The sequence below is a fragment of the Strongylocentrotus purpuratus genome, unplaced genomic scaffold (assembly GCF_000002235.5).
Source record: "Strongylocentrotus purpuratus isolate Spur 01 unplaced genomic scaffold, Spur_5.0 spur5_scaffold_16, whole genome shotgun sequence".
NCBI lineage: Eukaryota > Metazoa > Echinodermata > Echinoidea > Camarodonta > Strongylocentrotidae > Strongylocentrotus > Strongylocentrotus purpuratus.
In genome coordinates, this window is record NW_022145601.1 from 9,525,378 (window position 1) to 9,546,054 (window position 20,677).

Genomic DNA, 20,677 nt, shown 5'->3' on the forward strand with positions numbered 1-20,677 from the left:
TAAACTTAATATGTACATTATTACAGAACAGTCAATGCTCAAGTTTTGATCATATTTCGTTTGAATAAATACAGTAACAAAATATATGTAGAATTGTTTCTTCACTGTTATTACAGAATGTATTAGGGGGTATTAGGTTATCTTTACACTAATTCAAATCTTAGCAAAGCATCTTTCATATAACGAATTCTATGCAGTATCTTGAACTGAAACCACCTCAGGCAATAAAGATGATTTAGTGTAATTTAATTTAGTTCAATTCACATCTAATAAAAAAGATTAAATAGCAATTAAATTTCAACACATCATTCATCATCTGTGTCTGAATAAAAGTATCCCTTCATGTCTCCGACAAGAGGTGGCGCTAAACCTCTTACATCTACCAATTGTTTAAAACCATTAATTGACTTTTGCTCATGCAATCATTTTCAACTCTTTAATGTCCATCAAACCTACCATATTAATTTATACATTCATGTTTGGGTGAAATTCCCGAAATGTCGATATAAAATGTTCGGTTATAGAACATAGCATTTTCTAGTTAAACTTGTGTTTAACTGGAAATGCCAACTCCAACAAAATTAATACGCTTTACACTTTGGCTCTTAAAGTTTCTACACAAACTGATGAAATGTTCAATTACCAAGTCCATATAACTAACAGAACCACATTTCTGAGTTATGAAATCAAAAGTCATTGTCATTTTAATAGTTCCTTTCCTTTTTCCTCTCTTGTTAGTTTAATTCTTTTAATTATATAGAATAATTAATACCAGGGGCGGCCGAGCGACTTTCAAAGTGGGGGGGGGGGGGGAACCAAAAAAAAGGGCACTTTCTGGAAAAAAGGGCACCTACTGTGGGAAATCTCAAAGCGAAAATATACAATTTTTAGACATTGGTATATACCCCTACATTGTGATTACATTATCAGGGATGATTTCAATATTTGTTTCTCTTCATACATCATACAAGATTTCGCTTAAGCATCAAACTTTACAGTTGGGTGTGATGTTTGAATATGCATTTATGAGCGAGCGAAGCGAGCGAGAAAATTATTAAAGATCTGTGAGGTCGCAGTGCGAAAAATTACATCTTATAAAGAGGAAAAAAGTCAATCGTGATGGGGTTATAAGCACATTCTCATAACGGAAGACTGAAAAGACCTTTGATAAGTAACATAATTATATAATCTTTAAATGCGAGCGAGCGCAGCGAGCGAACTTTGGGGGAAACTGCTCTTAGTCGCTTTAAATAAGGGGCACGTTTAATGATTACATGAAAAGGGGACAATTATCGAAAGGGATAAGACACTTATTAGAAAAGAAAAGGAGCACGGGTATAAGTACAAAGGATAATTATAAGAGGTGAAAATGAGGCATTTTTTCACTTGAAAAGAGGCACTCACCAGTGATGAAAAGGAGGCGTTTACGAAAATGGGAAATAGGCATTTGTGGACGGAACAGGGGCACCCATCAGATTTTAATAGGGTCATTTATAAGAGGTGAAAAGGGGATAGGTCCCTTATTAGAAAGGAAAAGGGGCACGTATCATTATTAAAAGGGGAATTATCAGAGTTGCAAAGGGGCACTGACCAGATATGAAAAGGGGCACTTATGAAAATGTAAAAGGGGCACTTATAATAAAGGAAAATGTGCATTTGTTGAATGAAAAGGGGGCATCGTTCAGATGTTTAAAAGGGGCAGTTATGAGAAGGGGAAGGGGAAGTTATGAGAAGGGGAAGGAGCTCTCTCTTTTTAATGGGGGCACTTATCATAAGGAAAAGGGGCACTTATTAGAAAGGGAAAGAGGAAGTTATGAGAAGGGGAAGGAGCTCTCTCTCTTTTTAATGGGGGCACTTATCATAATGAAAAGGGGCACTTATTAGAAAATAAGAGGGGCACATGTTAAGATGAAAGGTGCGCTCATCCGAGTTTAAAAAATGGGTAGTTATTAAAAGGAGAAGGGGCACTTCTTACAAAGGAAAAAAGGGGAAGTTGTCAAAGTAAAAAGAGCACCTCTCAGTTTTGAATAGGGCAATCATCAGAGGTGAAGGGGGCACTTATTAAAAGTGAAAAGGGGCACTTCTCGTACCTGAAAAGAGGCACTTACTAGAGATTAAAAAGGGCACTTATTCAAGATAATTTCAAGATTCATGAGAATGGAAAATGAACATTTATTGCAAAGGAAAATGGGAACATGTCGAAGAAAAAGGGGCACGTGTCAAAAATAAAAAGGGCACTCGTCAGAGGTGAAAAGGGGAAAGGGGCACTTTTACTAAGTAATAGGGGCACTTGTCAAAGTAAAAGGGGCACCTTTCCTATGTAAAAGGGGCACTTCTTACAAAATAAAAGGGGCACTTTTCCTATGTAAAAAGGGGCATTTTGGGGGTATCTGAAAAAGTGGGGGGCACTGTGCCCCCCTGCCCCCCGGGAGGGCCGCCTCTTAGTAATACCAATTATTAAATAAAGCCCAACTTATTGAGTATATGAAATACAAACAGTTATAAAACATTGATGAATTAACATCATTTTAAATACACTTGTGTATGCTAATTCTCCATGCGCCTCGAACACATTAGTCATGTGGAGTTGGCGCATTGCAAATACTCTATATTATTATTATTATTATTATTAATTACATCAAGCTACTACTATAACAGTACTTTCCACATAACCAACAATCAACTACTGCCGTATCTTCAGCATAGTGGAATAATTATTAGTCAACTGCAGTCCTTTCAGTATACTGGGCTAGTATAACATTCGAATAGCTGTCAGCAGTTGCATATTAACATTAAGACACACGGAAAACAAGTACTAATGTCCTTTGCTTTATAATTAGACACATACTTTTATTTGTATAAGGCATGTCAATCAATAATAACATTTATGATAATAACTGGTTCTTATATAGCGCTTTACCATATATAACGTACCAAAGCGCGTACAATTACTATTACCCCGGTCATCGGATTAAATAACTATTCCGCACATTATGGAATACATTCTCCACTCGTACAAACTGCGCTAGATAAATTCATTATTAGTATTATTATTATAAGTAGTAGTAGTCGTAAGTGGTATAGTATGAAACACAGATTTATATCGCATTATCAAAATATCTGTACACTCTAGTGGCTGTAGACCGAAACACCACAAGTCAGATGTGTCAACCATATATCAATCATTTTGCAGAATGTTTCAGGGGGATTTTTTACCTTCCTAACACTGCAAATATACTCCTAGTTTGTTTTGATATGATTTGATATGGTTTATTGATTACAAAACATTAAAATAGCAGTAAATGCGAAGTCTACTCTCGGTTATCAAATACAGCTAATATTGGGTAAACACCCGGTACAAACATGGTATAAAATCTCCATGAAAAAAAGAAATTAGATTATTCATCTTTAAAGATCTTGCTATCACTTGTAATCGTCTAATCCTACGACAACACAACTACGGCGCTATTCTATTCTCAAATCATTTAGAATTGTAATCGACTCACCCTTTTATTTAGATGCTATAGTACAATAAATATTTCATTTTAAATGAATTAATTCATATATAGATCAATTAATAGATAAATTAATAAACAAGTAAATAAATAAATGAATAAAAGAGATTTAATAAAACAATAAATCAGTGTAATGATAACTCGTTAAATGAATAAAAGAGATTTAATAAAACAATAAATCAATTTAATAATAACTCGTTAAATGAATAATTTTTTTTAAATAAAACAATAAATCCATTTAATGATAACTCGTTATGGTTCGAGTTTTAATACCAAGTACTTCGAATCTCATAGCCGGAAGAGAAGATATAGGATGAAACCTGACGTACTGTGTGGTTACTGGCTCAGGAAACACTATGGTCACATATGTGTTAGTATCAAAAGGTCCTGCATATGTCTGAAAAAGAACGAAAGCGATGGATAATGTTTATTTCTAATAATGATAATAATAATAATAATAATAATGACAATAATAATAATGATTTACAATTTTTTTTATTAACCATCAAAGGCTCATCAGTATCATTTCTGCTCTTCCCAAGTGCCCTGCAATTCCTATGACCCCAGAAACTTCCAGGTACCCTTTTACATCTAAGTGGAGAATGGAAAATGTTGATTAATGTTAGAGATATCATATCCAAGGCACATAAATAATTGATTTCGATAGAGTTTTTGCATATTTCAAAAAATCTTTTTTTTAAATGTGTAAACGTATGTAAATATGATTGACAAATTGCTTGCAAACTTCAATAAGGAAATTTTTAAAAATTAGTTAAGTATACAAGTAATTAAATGAACATGAATAAACAAGGAAGATGATAGATTTAACCAAAGCTAAATTTGCCTTTTCTGGAAGTGCGAAAATAACACTCACTTTTCGTACCCCACAATGCTCTTCCAGAGCAAAGGTCCAATTTTTATCGTCTCTTGAGTAGGAGATTTGGAATGACAAAGGCTTGTTATGTCTCCATCCCTGTGTGATAACACCAGTTACCAAAGTATCTTTGCCAAGATTGACCTTTTGGCGATTTCAATGATGAAAAGAAGACAAAATATTAATATATCCGATGGCAAATTATCTTGCATTTGATAACAATACTACGGACAAGCAATATATATATATATATATATATATAGATATAGGAGTCGGAAGGTTACACTTTATTGGTACGAGTTAAACAGACTGTTTCGCCAGAAGGCTCATCAGTAACTAAATACATAATACAATCATGGCGAAGTTAAAAACACTCATTTGCTCCTACAGTTGAGCACTGTTAGAAATTGCAGTTTCACTAAACTTGCTTATATATATACCCAGATAACAATACGACGTTACGCCAACGTGGGGCCAACGTAAGCTGTTACGTTGGTCCAACGTCGCCAACATGATGTTGGGCCCACGGCTTTCTTGCCGGCGGGCCAACGTTGGCCCGACAGTGACAAAATGACATTAAGCCAACATCGGGCCAACGTTATGCCGACCCCTATCCGACCATATGTGCCGATGTCCTCCCGACATTGATCCAACGTTATGCCAACCTTTTTTCCACCGTATGCCGACGTCTTTCCGACATTGGACCAACGTCGTCCCAACCCTTTTTTAACCATGTGCCGACGTACGACCAACGTTATGCCAACCCCTATCCCACCATGTGCCGACGTTGTTCCGACATTGGATAAACGTTATGCCAACCCTTATCCCACCATGTGCCGACGTCTCCTCGACATTGGCCCAACGTTATACCAACCCCTTTTCAACCATGTGCCGACGTCTCCACGACGTAGGGCCAACGTTATTCCAACCCCTATCCCACCATGTGCCGACGTAGTTCCGACATTGGACCAACGTTATGCCAACCCCTATCCCACCATATGTGCCGACGTCGTGGGCTGTTACGTTGCGCCATCGTCGCCAATGTGATGTTGGGCCAACGGCTTTCTTGCCGGCGGGCCAACGTTGGCTCGACAGCGACGAAATGACATTAAGCCAACATCGGGCCAACGTCCCCCCGACGTATGACCAACGTCATGTCAACCCCTATCCCACCATATGCCGACATAGGACAAACGTAATACCAACCCCTTTTCCACCATGTGCCGACGTCTCCCTGACGTAGGACCAACGTAATGCCAACCCCTTTTACACTATGTGCCGACGTCTCCCCGACGTTGTCCTAACATAATGCCAACCCTTTTCCCACCAAGTGCCGACCCCTCCTCCACCATGTGCCAATGCTAGACCAACGTTATGCCAACCTCTTCTCCACCATTTGCCGACGTAGAAGCAACGTTATGCCAACCCGTATCCCACCATGTGCCGACGTTGTACCTCCCCTTTCCAGTTCATGCCAACATCCTTCTGACATTACCAACACCAACTCAAAAACATATTCACACCAACATCAGTCGTCCGTTCATAAGAACATCGTCAAGATCATACTACATCGGACATGTACAATCATTCAAACACATGCATCACAACGTGACAAGGAAAAGCCAAGTAGTTTAAGATTGGATTAAATAAATAAACAGAGCAAGATCCACAAAATGAAGATAGTAACAATTTCATCAAAATTAGACTGAATTTGAGAAAAGTTCATTATAGAACTCGACTTAGATCCCTCTGGAAGATATGTATAATAACAATATTGAAGCAAGAGGGACATGTTATTTTAATTTCGTCATGTCTATTATCTTGTACATTTTAATCACTATCAAAATTTGATAACAACTTATTTGTCCCATTTTAATGAAAAGTTCACCATCTTGCTTCTTAGAATTTGCTCTGAATACACCCCCCTCCCTCCAAAACAAAAGAACAAGGAAAATAAACTGATTTTGTGATAAAACATACTTTATTTTATGTGTAATAAACAAACTGTTGTAAATGTGAATACAATTATTGTACATCTTTCTTTTGTATTTTCGTTTGAATTCGAAAAAGATGTAAACATAGTTTCAAGTTCAAGGTATCTCAATGTGTCACAATATAGGCCTACTATCAATGAATGCTAGGACGATAGGAGTTGTTATAAAATGAATTGTCGCTTACACGTAACACAACATAACATACTGAAATTCATTGTACGAATATAATAAACAATCCTCACAACTTCCCGAGTAAAACAAAACAAACTTTCTGGCAGACGAACACGATTGCTTATGACAAGATTCCTCTACATATGTACAGCACAAAAATATAAAGAAATTAATAAAGTGTCCAACATTTGCATACCAAGAACTAGGCAATTAATGTAAACAATGTTCCATAAAAAATAAAAAATAAAATTCAGAGAAATTGCCAACATTTTTTATGCTTAAGCATTTCAGAGATGCTGATACATTTCGTCGCCATATCTATTGTTAACACATCTACAAACTGTTTTTTTAGGAGGGATAGTATACATTGCTTGAATGTGTGAAGTAAAGCAATCGCTAAATGTTTATATAACAAGAGAGGAAATTTGAAAGTGAAGTAAGAAAGAGCAGAGCTTGTAAAGGGAAAAACACAAGTTTCTTCACTCTAATATACCACTTTCAATATTTCTTTAACTTGAGAAGAAGGTAGTGCGAAAAACATTCAGTCACTTAGATATATGAAACATTTTTTTCTTACCTTTGAAATTCTTTATAGCATGCATTTAGTTGACACGTTATACAGGCATTCAAATCAATTACGACCTTCTTCGACTCATGGTATAGCTCTCTTTTTAAAATTGGGCCATTAGTGAAATTTCACCACAATAAATAACAAGTAAAGATGCATAGCACACTATTTAATAACAAAAGTTATTGTTTATGTTTGTGTACAAAACATAATGCCTGCAGAGCTGGCTAGCAAGCACCGTAGCTTGCCTAAGCGGAGATCGTTCTTGATATAACATCACTAATCCTTTGGTCAATCATTCCGAGGAACTCTGAGAATTGTAAGGGGCGGGGTCCACCATTAGACGAGCAACTTGGAGAGGTTTTCAAAAAATTGTAAAAAATATAAGGAGGCATTTATTTATGAAACAATTGTTATTATGTTGCTTTAAAAGGGTCTTGATACAAGACATAAAAGTTTTAATTTCCTATGGCAATGGACCTTTAAAGAATGGGTTAGTCGGAATCAAAATCTTGTCTAGCTTGTGGTGGTACAGCTTCGACATCTGCGGCAAAAAAAAAAGAAGAAGAAAGAAACCAAACAAGATTTAAAAGCAGATCATGGAAACATCACCTTGAAATAGTACGGATATTAATCAAATAGTACGGCATTCAAGGGAAGTAGTCCTGAGTGGCACATCCTCCCTAGTTTTGATGACATTTCATGGATAGAAGTACTTTGTCATGAAAATAACTTCGTTCAAACTTTAGAGCGAATGACCCAGATGTATGGAAATTAGAAAGGAATGGATTTCTTTTATTTTTGTCTTGTTTAATTAGAGTACCATCAAACACTCTTCTTAACAAAGGAAATATACATTTGAGGTAAAATGGCAGTAATATTCTTCAATAGAAAGAACCAATTTATAGTATCTGTTTGCTCAGTGTTGAGATGCCCCTCTTAAGTGTTGGATCCCAAAATTAGCCAAAGAATAGATGGCACAATCTCACTTAAATGGTATGATGTAAAAGAGGATGTCATTAACACCTGGACACTTCTGCAAATATAATATTGCCCTAACAAATGTGTTTGAAGTAGAATATGGATGAAAGAATACAAAATTTGCGTTTTCTGCATACAACACAAAATCCTTAGCAAGTTTGTATTCTTTCTAATTTTAGGACAAATGTTTGAAGAAGAGTGGCATTTTCTTTCACATCATTATAACATTGAAGTAAAATTTGTGGCTCCCAATACTTTTTTTTGTATTTATGTAAGCTCCCAATACTTGAGAGAGCTCGAGGGGCTTCAAAGTAGAAACAAAAACACAAAGCTATATCGTTAGTTGCTTATACAAGAAACAAATCAATTGACTGTGTTTTGTTTTTTGTGGCACCCTGCATTCAGAATTGTTTCCAAAAAAATACTGCTATAAGCAGTATTTCATGATTTGTTGTTGTTCAATAGTTTTGTAAGTGATCACAATGCAGTTTCTCAATATAATCAGGAAAAAGATTCTAGCATCCGTTAGCAGCTATGTCCTACACAAACGTACATTAATCCAGTACATTTGTACTTTGTGTGCAGGGCACAACTATAACGAATACTAAGAAGTGCTATCCTGTCTACATGTATAACTAAATACAAAATTAATAAAATGCCAAATGACATACCCATATTTCTGAATGTTGAGGTCAATGGGGTCGTTGGGGTCGACAGTGTTCTGGAGATTGATGGGGTCGATGTCGAAGGGGTCCTTGGTGCTGTTGATGCTGTTCTGGATGATCGAGGTAGGGGTAGCTGGATCTGAACGGGTAGAGGAATCTGGAATTTGTTGTGAAGTTGACGATATGAAATGCAGGATTTAATATTTAAATTTCAGAATTGTAGGGATTATGGGAGAAAAAAGTATTGGGATTTGGAAGAGCTATATAGAATTGAATGTATTAATAAAGAACGTCAGAATTTTAAAAATAAATAATTAGAATATTTACCTTCGGTTCAAATTATAGCAATTTAATATACATGTGCATAAACAATAAAAACTAATTTGAAAATGAGAATAAAAATGCAGCAATAATCAAATTTGTGAATGAAAATTGTGAATGAAAATTATGGGATCGATCAGTGTTACCCCCGCCCCCAATAGTTTTTCCTATTTACTATTTGATCAAATTAAGGGTTCTTGGCCAATTGCGACTTTAAATGATTGCAAATGCTAAAATGAGGGTAATTCCCACCAGCTACCTCTTTCACATCACACTCACAATCCACTAAATGTGTTGATACAAGGTTCTTGCATATTTTGGCAGACTTGGCACCCTTGTAAGATTTCAGGAGGCTAGAAACATGTACTAGCGGGATATCTTAATTCACAGCTCAATCTCGTAATTTATTCCTTTTCGAACTGAATCATCATCAGCATATATTGAGCTACTACAGAGTATAGTATAGACCTACTTCTAAATCTGAAAGTATCAGAGACTATAATATCATTTAGATATGCATAAAAAAATGATGCGTCTTCCCATTCAGCTCTATTTGATTCAATTGGTCTTTCCAACAATGCATCAGCACCTTCAACACTTGTAACACCAACAGATTCACAATCATTTGATTCATGGTCGATATTGCATATTGGGATGAACATCATCACTGTCACGGACGCTGCAACATGATGCATCAATACATCACCTAGGTCTAACTCTAAGTCAGGAACATATTAACATTTATCACGGCAAACACTCAATGCATCTGATGCCGACACTTCGGCCCCCATCATACCCATCATAGCCATCACTCACACTTCAATTGCACGCAGCGGGTGTGCTTGCTAAGCGTACGCCGAGCGGTACACAAGCTCGTACTCACTTTCACTTTCATTTGGACAGGGAATTATCAATGATTACTTTAACAATTTCTCATGCTATTTCCCTCGCTTTGTGACGGGGAGTTCTCACACTATACAATTTATCAGTTTCACGCGACATGCTCACAAAAATAACGTTGAAAGAGAAAGAAAATCATTCATTTACCATGCAGTGTTGGTACTCCCCGGCAACTGATCCAGACAAATCGACAGGATATGGCTGACGTACGTTGCAATACACCAGTTTACAGTTGTGTGCGCCATTTTAAACAAAGCTAATGACCTAGGAGTCATGTATTTATGCGTAAATTAAGATTGCGCCCATGCAAATAATGATGACATCACTGCCTGCGCGCTGCGTTGTGCGCGCACATCATCATTTGCATGGGCGCAATTTTAATTTACGCATAAATACCAGAGGTCAGAGGTTATTGGCCCCAATTTTGGGGCCAATGACCCGAGGTCAACTGTCTGCGCATGCGCACTGATACAACTGTAAACTGGTGTATTGCATGAACACATGGGCATGCGCACGCATGCAATTTTTTTTACCCGGATGTAGCGGTACTAGGTCGTATTTGCTACGTTGGCCCAACGTCATATAGCCAACCAATATATACATGCACTATTTATCAGTAAAGATGGAGACGATATAGACCAACGTTAAGCCAAGGTTGGCCCCCGGGTTGGCCCAACGTCGCGTATATTAGCCAACATAATCCACCATTTCTCAGTAAAATTTGAAACGATGGACCAACATTGAGCCAACGTTAATAGCCAAACGTCGAATAGCCAATTAAGAAGCCACAATTTATCAGTAATAATTGAGACGATGGACCAACGTTCAGCCAACATTGGCCCAACATCGAATGGCCAGCCAAAAGCCAACATTTAAAATTTAAAATTGAGACGATGGACCAACGTTCAGCCGACGTTAGCCCAACATCGAATAGCCAACCCAAAGCCACCATTTAAAAAAAAAATTGAGACGATGGACCAACATGAAGCCAACGTTGGCCCAACGCCGAATAGCCAACCAATAGCCAACATTTAAAATTTAAAATTGAGACGATGGACCAACGTTCAGCCGACGTTAGCCCAACATCGAATAGCCAACCCAAAGCCACCATTTAAAAAAAAAATTGAGACGATGGACCAACATGAAGCCAACGTTGGCCCAACGCCGAATAGCCAACCAATAGCCAACATTTATAAGTTAAAATTGAGACGATGGTCCAACTTTCAGCCCACATTGGCCTAACGTCGAATAGCCAACCAAACGCCAACAATTATCAGTAATATTTGAGACAATGGACCAACGTTCAGCCAACATTGGCCTAACGTCGAAAAGCCAACCAATAGCCACCATTTATCAGTGAAAATGGCAACAATGGACCAACGTTGAGCCAACTTTAGCCCAACGTCGAATAGCCAACCAATAGCCACCATTTATCAGTAAAAATAGTGACAATGGACCAACGTTCAGCCAACATTGGCCCAACGTCGAATAGCCAACTAATAGCCACCATTTATCAGTGAAAATGGCGACAATGAGCCAACGTTAGCCCAACGTCGAATAGCCAACCAAAAGCCAACATTTATCAGTGAAAATGGCGACAATAGACCAACGTTCAGCCAACATTGGCCCAACGTCGAATAGCCAACCAATAGCCATCATTTATCAGTGAAAATGGCGACAATGGACCAACGTTCAGCCAACATTGGACTAACGTCGAATAGTCAACCAATAGCCACCATTTATCAGTGAAAATGGTGACAATGGACCAACGTTCAGCCAACATTGGCCCAACGTCGAATAGCCAACCAATAGCCACCATTAATCAGTGAAAATGGCGACAATGGACCAACGTTCAGCCAACATTGGCCCAACGTCGAATAGCCAACTAAAAGCCACCATTTATCAGTAAAAATGGTGACAATGGACCAACGTTCAGCCAACATTGGCCCAACGTCGAATAGCCAACCAAAAGCCAACATTTATCAGTGAAAATGGCGACAATGAGCCAACGTTAGCCCAACGTCGAATAGCCAACCAATAGCCAATATTTATCAGTGATAATTGAGACGATGGACCAACATTTAGCCAACATTGGCCCAACGTCGAATAGCCAACCCAAAGCCACCATTTATCAGTGAAAATGGCGACAATGGACCAACATTAAACCAACAATAGCCCAACGTCGAATAGCCAACCAAAAGCCACCATTTAGCAATGAAAATGGCGACAATGGACCAACGTTCAGCCAACATTGGCCCAACGTCGAATAGCCAACCAATAGCCACCATTTATCAGTGAAAATGGCGACAATGGACCAACGTTCAGCCAACATTGGACCAACGTCGAATAGCCAACCAATAGCCACCATTTATCAGTGAAAATGGCGACAATGGACCAACGTTCAGCCAACATTGGCCCAACGTCGAATGAGCCAACCAATAGCCACCATTTATCAGTAAAAAAATGGCGACGATGGCCCAACGATTAGCCAACGTTGGCTTGCCGACTGCGACCCTGCCGACCATGGCCGACGTTGGCCCAACGCCGTATTGTTATCTGGGTATATATATATATAAACATATGTACCATGATTTGAACACAATTGTTGCTTTCAATATGAGCAAAACGAAAGACCTGTCAGATTTTAATGATAGCGATAGCGGGATTTTCGATTGAAGGTACGCCTTTTAATGTTTATTTAGGATGGACCCCAAGAGGAAAATTTCGTTTTCGTTGTGAGGTCGAGTCTGACCAGCCCTAAACATTTTTTAATTTGTTTTAAAAGCATGTATCCTTGTATCTTATAATATAATCATCTGTGTTGTCAGGAGTTTTGTCGAGGTGCAACCTATCACGAAGAGAAGTTAGATTTGTATGTATTCTAGCTGTACACAAATTATCTTTTGAAATCATCTCAATGCGCATTTAGACATGCTAGAGCAAATTACCTTAACCCACGTATTGTTGTCTGCAGAGTCGGCGGCCCATACACCGCCAACCGTATTCAGCCTTCCCTTGTGAGTTTCTGTCCCAGACGTTCTTATCGATGACGATGTCAGTCTAGAGTTTGGTATACTACCATCTTCCACGCCAAGCCCCTCGCCGAGGACAGGAATGCAACCAAATTCCGCATCGAGGTTCAGCGACGCTGCACACACACACACACACACAAAAAAAGACGAAGACAACTAACTGACCTTGTAACTGATTTTCTTATATTTCCTGTAGTGATAGCTACATGTAGTTTAACAGAGTCTGCAAATACAGACTAGCATGTATAACTAATAGCTATAGCTAGGTCATGTTATGAAACAATGAGTACTTGTACAGGAGATGCCTACAAAGATGTCTGACTGACATAGAGACTCAATAAAGCTATACAACTTATTAGTTCAATCAAAGCTCTCCAACTGGTCTTTTATAAGAACATAATATGGTGTCAGAACTAGGCAGCCAGTGTTTGTGCTGAGCGATCCAGCCTACAGTATATATATGGAGGAATCATTGAAATCAGGCCAGTTCAATCCAATTCTTTATGATGTGAGAGATGATGAGAGGGCTTAGAGTCTAAGTGTATGTCCAGTGAATGTAGTTATGTCCATATAGCGCTGTCGTTGTATGGATTGGAGTGCATAGTTCTGTGCCGGGCCAGTTCCAGTATAACGGGCAGTAAGCGTGACATATATGGGACATGAACATACAGAATAACTCAGTGAAAGTTAATAGTTGAGCTTAAAGTAATTGTTGCAAAGATACAACAAGAAAAAAGCTAATTGTTATGCTGTTCATGTGAGTGACTACACTAGGCTAAGAAACAAAAAGAAACAAAATGGCAAATCTCAGTCAACCTCCTCCACTCGACTTAAAGAGAAATATTTCCGAGAACTGGAGAAGGTTTAAACAGAAATTCACTCTATACAATGTTGACTCAGGAATGTCTGAAAAAGATGAAAAGTTACAAACATCAATGCTTCTACACGTGATTGGCGATGCTGCCTTGGAATTGTATAATACGTTTGTATTTGCTGAGGGTGAGAGCATGAAGCTTGAGAAAGTGTTGAACAAATATGAGGAATATTGCATGCCGAAACGTAATCTAACGTATGAGAGACATAGATTTTTCACAAGATCTCAGTTAGTGCATGAGAGTGTTGATCAGTACGCAACAGAATTGCGGAGTCGTGCTCAGTCATGTGAGTTTTCCATGTTGAAAGAGAGTCTTATCCAGGACAGAATTATCTGTGGTATTTTAGACGATGGTCTAAGAGAACGTTTGTTGAGGCAAGATGATCTTACATTGGTTAAAACGTTGCAAGTATGTCGTGCGGCTGAACAAACTCGAACGCAGGCACAAGCGTTGAGTTCTGCAGGGGAAAACGCCTCAATTCCGGTAGATTCTTTCAGCAAGACTAAGAAGAAATTTCCTGGTTCAAAGTCAAAACGGTCAGAACCTCAAAGTCGTACTAAAAGTGATGCATGTAGCAGGTGCGGAAACCGACATAGCAAAGACAAATGTCCTGCACAAGGTCAAACATGCAAGAAGTGCGGTAAGCAGAATCATTTTGCTAAATGTTGTAAAACCCCAGTAGCCAAGGTCAATGAACTGCAGCACTTGGAGGTAGATTCAGAAGGTTTCATGATTTGCTCTGTTGAATCAAAAGACTCCAAGGATGAATGGATAGTTAATCTACTAGTCAATAACCAGCCGGTTGACTTCAAGGTTGATACTGGTGCTCAGGCGAATCTTCTTCCTGAGACAGTATTTCACAAATTGAAACCAAAACCAAAGCTACAAAGAGCCAAAGTGATGTTGACAGGTTATTATGAGACAGATATCCCGGTCAAAGGTCGTTGTTGTGTACAAGTTGAGTACAAAGGGATCAAACTTAATGTGCCGTGTCTAGTCATTCCTGGAAATCGTCAGCCTTTGTTAGGATTACGGACGAGTGAAGACTTGTATCTGGTGAAACGGGTGTATCATGTTGAGAAACAAACTGAACACGGAACGGGTAAAAGTGTATAGTTCAAGACTATCAAGATGTGTTTGTAGGTCTAGGTTGTCTTCCTGGTAAACACCACATCACATTGAGAGAGGATGCACATCCTGTTCAGCATGCATGTCGCAAAGTTCCATTTCCACTTAAAGATAAACTCAAAGACGAGTTAGATAAGATGGAACGAATGGACGTAATCACACGAGTTGATGAGCCAACTGATTGGGTTTCTTCTCTCGTGGTGGTGATGAAAAAGAATGGTCAGCTCAGGGTCTGTCTAGATCCAAGAGACCTGAACCGAGCAATCAAAAGAGAACACTATCAATTGCCATCAAGAGCTGAAATAACTGCACATTTTGCAGGAGCCAAATACTTCAGCAAGTTAGATGCATCTAGTGGTTTTTGGCAGATCCAACTAGATGACGAAAGCTCCAAACTTTGTACGTTTATCACGCCATATGGAAGGTACAAGTTCTTGAGACTACCTTTCGGTATTTGTAGTGCTCCGGAAGTCTATCACAAGATAGTGCACCAACTGTTTGCACACATTCCGGGAGTTAACACAATGATGGATGATGTGATTGTATGGGGAACTACCCAACAGGAGCATGATGACAGGTTGAGAGAGGTTCTCAGCATTGTGAGAAAAATGAATCTCAAGTTGAACAAAGACAAATGCGAGTTCAATGTCAAGAAGCTCACATTCATTGGTGACTTGATCAGTGATCAAGGAGTTCAACCTGATCCAAAGAAAGTGTCTGCTATCTTGAACATTGAGAGACCGAAATGTCGGAAAGATGTCCAACGGTTCTTGGGTATGATCAATTACCAAGGGAAGTTCATTCCAGATCTGTCGACCAAGTCAGCAGCGCTGAGACATCTACTAGACAAAAAGAATGTATGGACATGGGATCATGCACAAGAGGATGCATGGAATCAGCTGAAACAAGCTCTGATACAAGAGCCAGTCCTACATTTCTATGACTGCAAGAAACCAACCAAGCTGTCAGCAGACGCATCAAAGGATGGTATTGGTGCAGTGCTACTACAGCAATATGATCAAGATTGGGTTCCGATCGCATATGCATCTCGATCAATGACTGATGCAGAGACTAGATATGCACAGATCGAGAAAGAATTGCTGGCAATCACATACGCATGTGAAAGATTCCATCAATACATCTATGGACAACAAGTAGAAGTGGAGACTGATCACAAGCCACTTATTCCACTGTTTGTAAAGTCACTGGGTGACTGTCCCCTACGCATTCAAAGGTTACTCATCAGGGTACAGAGATATGATCTCAAGGTCTCGTACACGCCTGGAAAGTACATGTATACTGCTGATACATTGTCCAGAGCAGTAGATCCAAAGGCTGAGTTGAATGCTGAAACTGAGGAAGATATTAGAGTCTACGTAGATGCTATTGTCAAGAGCATGCCAGTTACATCGAACAAACGAAATCAGATTTTCGAAGAGACAAAGAAAGATGATCAACTGCAAGAGCTGCTAGGCATCATCAGAGATGGTTGGCCGGAAACGAAGCAGCAATGTCCAGTTAGAGTCAGGGAATACTGGAACATCAGGAGTGAACTCTCTGAAGCAGATGGCATCATCTTCAAAGGCAGCAAAATAGTGGTTCCCACTACTATGAGAAGGTTCATGCTAAACAAAATCCATGAAGGACACTTAGGCATCGAGAAGTGTAAGAAACGTGCTAGAGAAGTCATCTATTGGCCCAGAATCAACACAGAAATCACTGAAATGGTCCAAAGTTGTACTTCATGCCTAATGTACAGACCAAAACAGCAAGCTGAAAGTCTACATCCTCATGACGTGCCGAACCGCCCGTGGGAAAAAGTTGCTGTTGATTTGTTCACGCTGAACAATAGAGAGTACATGGTCATCGTCGACTACTATTCACAGTTCATTGAAGTATGTACTATGACTTCTACTAGTAGCAAGGCCGTGATCAACCACATGAAAGCAGTATTTGCCCGCCATGGAACGCCATGTGAGCTGATGTCGGATAATGGTCCTCAATTTGCAAGCCAAGAGTTCCAGAGCTTTGCAAAAGAATGGGATTTTCACCATACTACATCGAGTCCATATTATCCGCAATCAAATGGCCTCGCAGAGAATGCTGTGAAGATTGTGAAAAAACTCATATTGAAGTCACAGCACAGTGGACAGGATATCCACAGAGCTCTACAAGTCTATCGCAGTTCACCACTAGCATGCGGAAAGTCTCCGGCAGAACTCCTCTACAATCGTCGACTTCGATCGAATCTCCCCATGCTTGACAGTTTACTTGTCAACCAACAGGTCAATACTCGATCAGTGAGGGGAAGAAAGGAGGATCATAAGGTGAAGCAAAAAGAGCGATTCGACAAACATGCTCGAGACTTGTCAAAGCTAAAGCCTGGAGATCATGTGATACTCCAAGACATGAAAACCAACACCTGGTCGAAACGTGGTATTGTCAGGTCTGTCCAGGATCGAAACAGATCATACCAGATCGAGACAGAAACAGGAGAGATACGTCGCAGAAACAGACGTCACCTCAGGCCAGTCCCACGTCAACAACAAGCCGAGTCTATTCCACTACCAACACAGGATGACTTCGAGCTAGATGACACTGCAGAAGCTACAGAGCAACCAGCATCTGAAGAAAGCTCAACTACGTCATCAACCAGAACCAGAAGCGGACGAGTTATTAAACCGCCAGATCGCTTGAACTTGTAAATAAATGAAAGCGAACTACAGAGAAAGACTTTCGCGTTTTGTAAATAGTTTATAGTTACAGAGTTCAACTTGGACTTTAAAACATAACTGCAGGATTGCATGAGCATGATATATATATTTGCATGTTATAGTTTAAAAATATAACCGGATTTAATCAGTCACTTTGATTACAGAAATCAACAGATATCACTCAACCTCAACGGAGAATTCCAGTTTCGCGAATCGCAACCTTGAAAGATATGGACTGTCGCGTAATAAGTTATATATATTTTGAAAGCGACAGTACTCCAGCTTTAAGGGACAGAATAATGCCCTAGTACAGTCGGGAGTGTACAGGTAGTCCACCCTGTCACTCTGTACAGTTTAAGAAGTTTTATATATATATATGTAAACCTCTTTTAAAGAAGGGAGGTGTAGTGATAGCTACATGTAGTTTAACAGAGTCTGCAAATACATACTAGCATGTATAACTAAATATAGAATGACCTGCAACCCATGACTCATGCTAGGTCATGTTATGAAACAATGAGTACTTGTACAGGAGATGCCTACAAAGATGTCTGACTGACATAGAGACTCAATAAAGCTATACAACTTATTAGTTCAATCAAAGCTCTCCAACTGGTCTTTTATAAGAACATAATACCTACTAATACTCGCAAGGCAAGGGGGTCATTCCATGTCAAATCACCCAATGGTTTTAACCCGACCATTTTTGATTTTGATGAAACTTAGTGAACTTTTTGATTGTGATCTCACAGCACCAAATCCCAAATTTTAGGTCAATCGGGTGAGGGGTTTTGGAGATACGGCCCATCAAATTTTGAGATTTTTTCAAAAAAAGGGGTGGCGGGCCTACCTTTGAACCCTTGTATCTCGGGACCTAATGAGTAAATCTTCACAAAATGTGTATTGTTGGAAAGGGTATTCAATAAGGATTCCAAATCTACCGCCATTTTGAAGATTCGTACATGTTGGGGTACTTTGACCTCTTGACCTCAGATTTGACCTTTAAATTGACCTTGTGGATCACGTAACTTTGACAACATTTTTCATGAAATGTAATCTCTGACATGTTCACTAAAACATATAAAAGTTTCAGAGATATAATATTTTTTGTTTAGAAGCAATAAGGATTGAAAGTTTCCATGCTCACAGATATTCACAATAAACCCTATTATAATGTATACAATACATGCAATATGCACAGTACAACATACATCTTCCACATGCTTTTTTTTGTTTTAGGCATATCCATTCTAAATGTCAGCAGTACTTGAATAGAAATAAAATGACAAGTTCATATAGGCCTAAAGGGTTAACAGGATGTATGGCTTTAGGCCTTTGAGTCGGTTCTAGGATAATTACCTCCCTGGAAAATCAACCCTCAGGAAATGTCCCCCCCCCCCCGAGGACAACTACCCCCCAAGGACTATCACACCCAGAGGATTATTACCCCCCAGAAAATTACCTCCTAGGACAATCACAAGGTCTGCGGTTCAAGTACCACCGCGTCACTAATGTCCTTTGGCAAGACATTGATCTAGCTGGGATGCTCCACAGGGAGTGGAGAATGTGCATACATTGTGTGCGGGTAAGCCTGAATCCGATGACCGGGGTAATAATATTGGGTCCTGAAAAGCGCTATATAAGAACGAGCTATTATTATTATTATGAATCGTGTGTTCATTTATTTCAGCACCTACCAATCTATAATTGGTATGTATGGTATTGATATGTATAATAATAATAATAATAGCCCAATAGTCCACTCCAAATTTTTATTAAACCGAAACGGAAATTCTTTTTGCCCAATTGATCGTGAGGCTGGCAGCCACTGAGCAGCGCCAGATCGACGTTGCTCTATCCCTCATTGTTGAACGCCAAACATGGTAGCAACAACTCCCATCTTTTAACGTCTTTTGGTATGACGCGGCGGGGGATCGAAACCACGACCTCCCGGTTGTGAGGCAGACGCTCTACTGACGCTCTACTGACTGAGCCAACACTCTTTAAGTAACAGTCCTACTCTGCACTTACCTACGGCATCGGTTAGAGGTCCATACCCATATAGTTCCATCCTCAAAGTAATGCGAACGTACTTAGTCTTCGGATGGATCCGGAAAGAGTGTCCAACTACCGGCCTAGCAAGCATGTGAGTCACATAACCACGGTCATAATTTCCCGGAAATATCTATATAGTTAATGAAAATGACGTTAAGTAATATTGCAAAGAAAACTAATTCGTAATGAAGCTAATCGTTAGTTCATTAAAGGGATAGTTGAGTTCTGTTTTTTCAGATCGCAAGTGCCTTCAAAGTGCATGGTTATTGCTCTTATTCTTATCTATGACATGTCTAGTGCCCTTTCAGGACCTACAATTGCTATGAAGGTAATTTTAGATCCCAAAATGTGTGAAATTTAGCCAATACTAATTCAGCTCCACTTTCAAAGAAATACGGTGACCGTTAATTAATTCATTAACTAATAATGACAATACACGGGCCGGCTCGTCGTGCGTATAACCAACACGAAAAAGCAAACAAAAAAGCCAACATCGGTATTGGCTGAAATACAACGTAAAAGGCGCTATTTTGGTTTTGCGACGGCTTTCAACGGCTGGTTCAAATTATGTAATATTTATGGTGGTACACAAGTATTAGAAATCGTAATTTGTTTGATTTGATTTGATTTATTGGTTGATGGATATTTTAGCCGTCTCTAAACCGATTTTGATCAAACAAAGATGATTCTGTCATTTAAACTGTTTGTTCTTTCAAATTTGACACTCAGTTTTTCATTATCTCACAACAAAATTATTTAGTGTAGCGCCCTCTGCAACATAACTCAACTATCCCTATAACCTATACGGCGGCCTGTGAATTAATACGATGCTGACTACAAACGTTGTTGTCAAGAAGGGCCAATTACGAATAACATGGCCATTT

General features: G+C 39.1%; 1 protein-coding gene across 1 annotated transcript; it reads right to left on the reverse strand.

The window, feature by feature from the left end:
* Positions 1 to 3,672: 3,672 nt before the first annotated feature.
* Positions 3,673 to 20,167, reverse strand: LOC105444686 (lactadherin-like). Its single transcript, XM_030986743.1, has 4 exons — positions 19,770 to 20,167; positions 12,938 to 13,137; positions 4,390 to 4,533; positions 3,673 to 3,912 (listed from the first exon to the last, which is right to left on the reverse strand). Exons 1-4 carry the CDS (start codon positions 19,882 to 19,884, stop codon positions 3,754 to 3,756), a joined length of 618 nt encoding a protein of 205 aa, XP_030842603.1. The 5' UTR covers positions 19,885 to 20,167; the 3' UTR covers positions 3,673 to 3,753.
* Between the last annotated feature and the right edge of the window lie 510 nt (positions 20,168 to 20,677).

What these genes read in the sequence shown, in the direction of transcription:
- LOC105444686 (XM_030986743.1), bottom strand. Translation starts at nt 19,884, where the DNA reads ATGCTTGCTAGGCCGGTAGTTGGACACTCTTTCCGGATCCATCCGAAG. An exon ending in ACCTCTAACCGATGCCGTAG is followed by an intron (nt 13,138 to 19,769) that starts GTAAGTGCAGAG and finishes GTGTGTGTGCAG; the next exon opens with CGTCGCTGAACCTCGATGCG. An exon ending in ACAACAATACGTGGGTTAAG is followed by an intron (nt 4,534 to 12,937) that starts GTAATTTGCTCT and finishes AATCGCCAAAAG; the next exon opens with GTCAATCTTGGCAAAGATAC.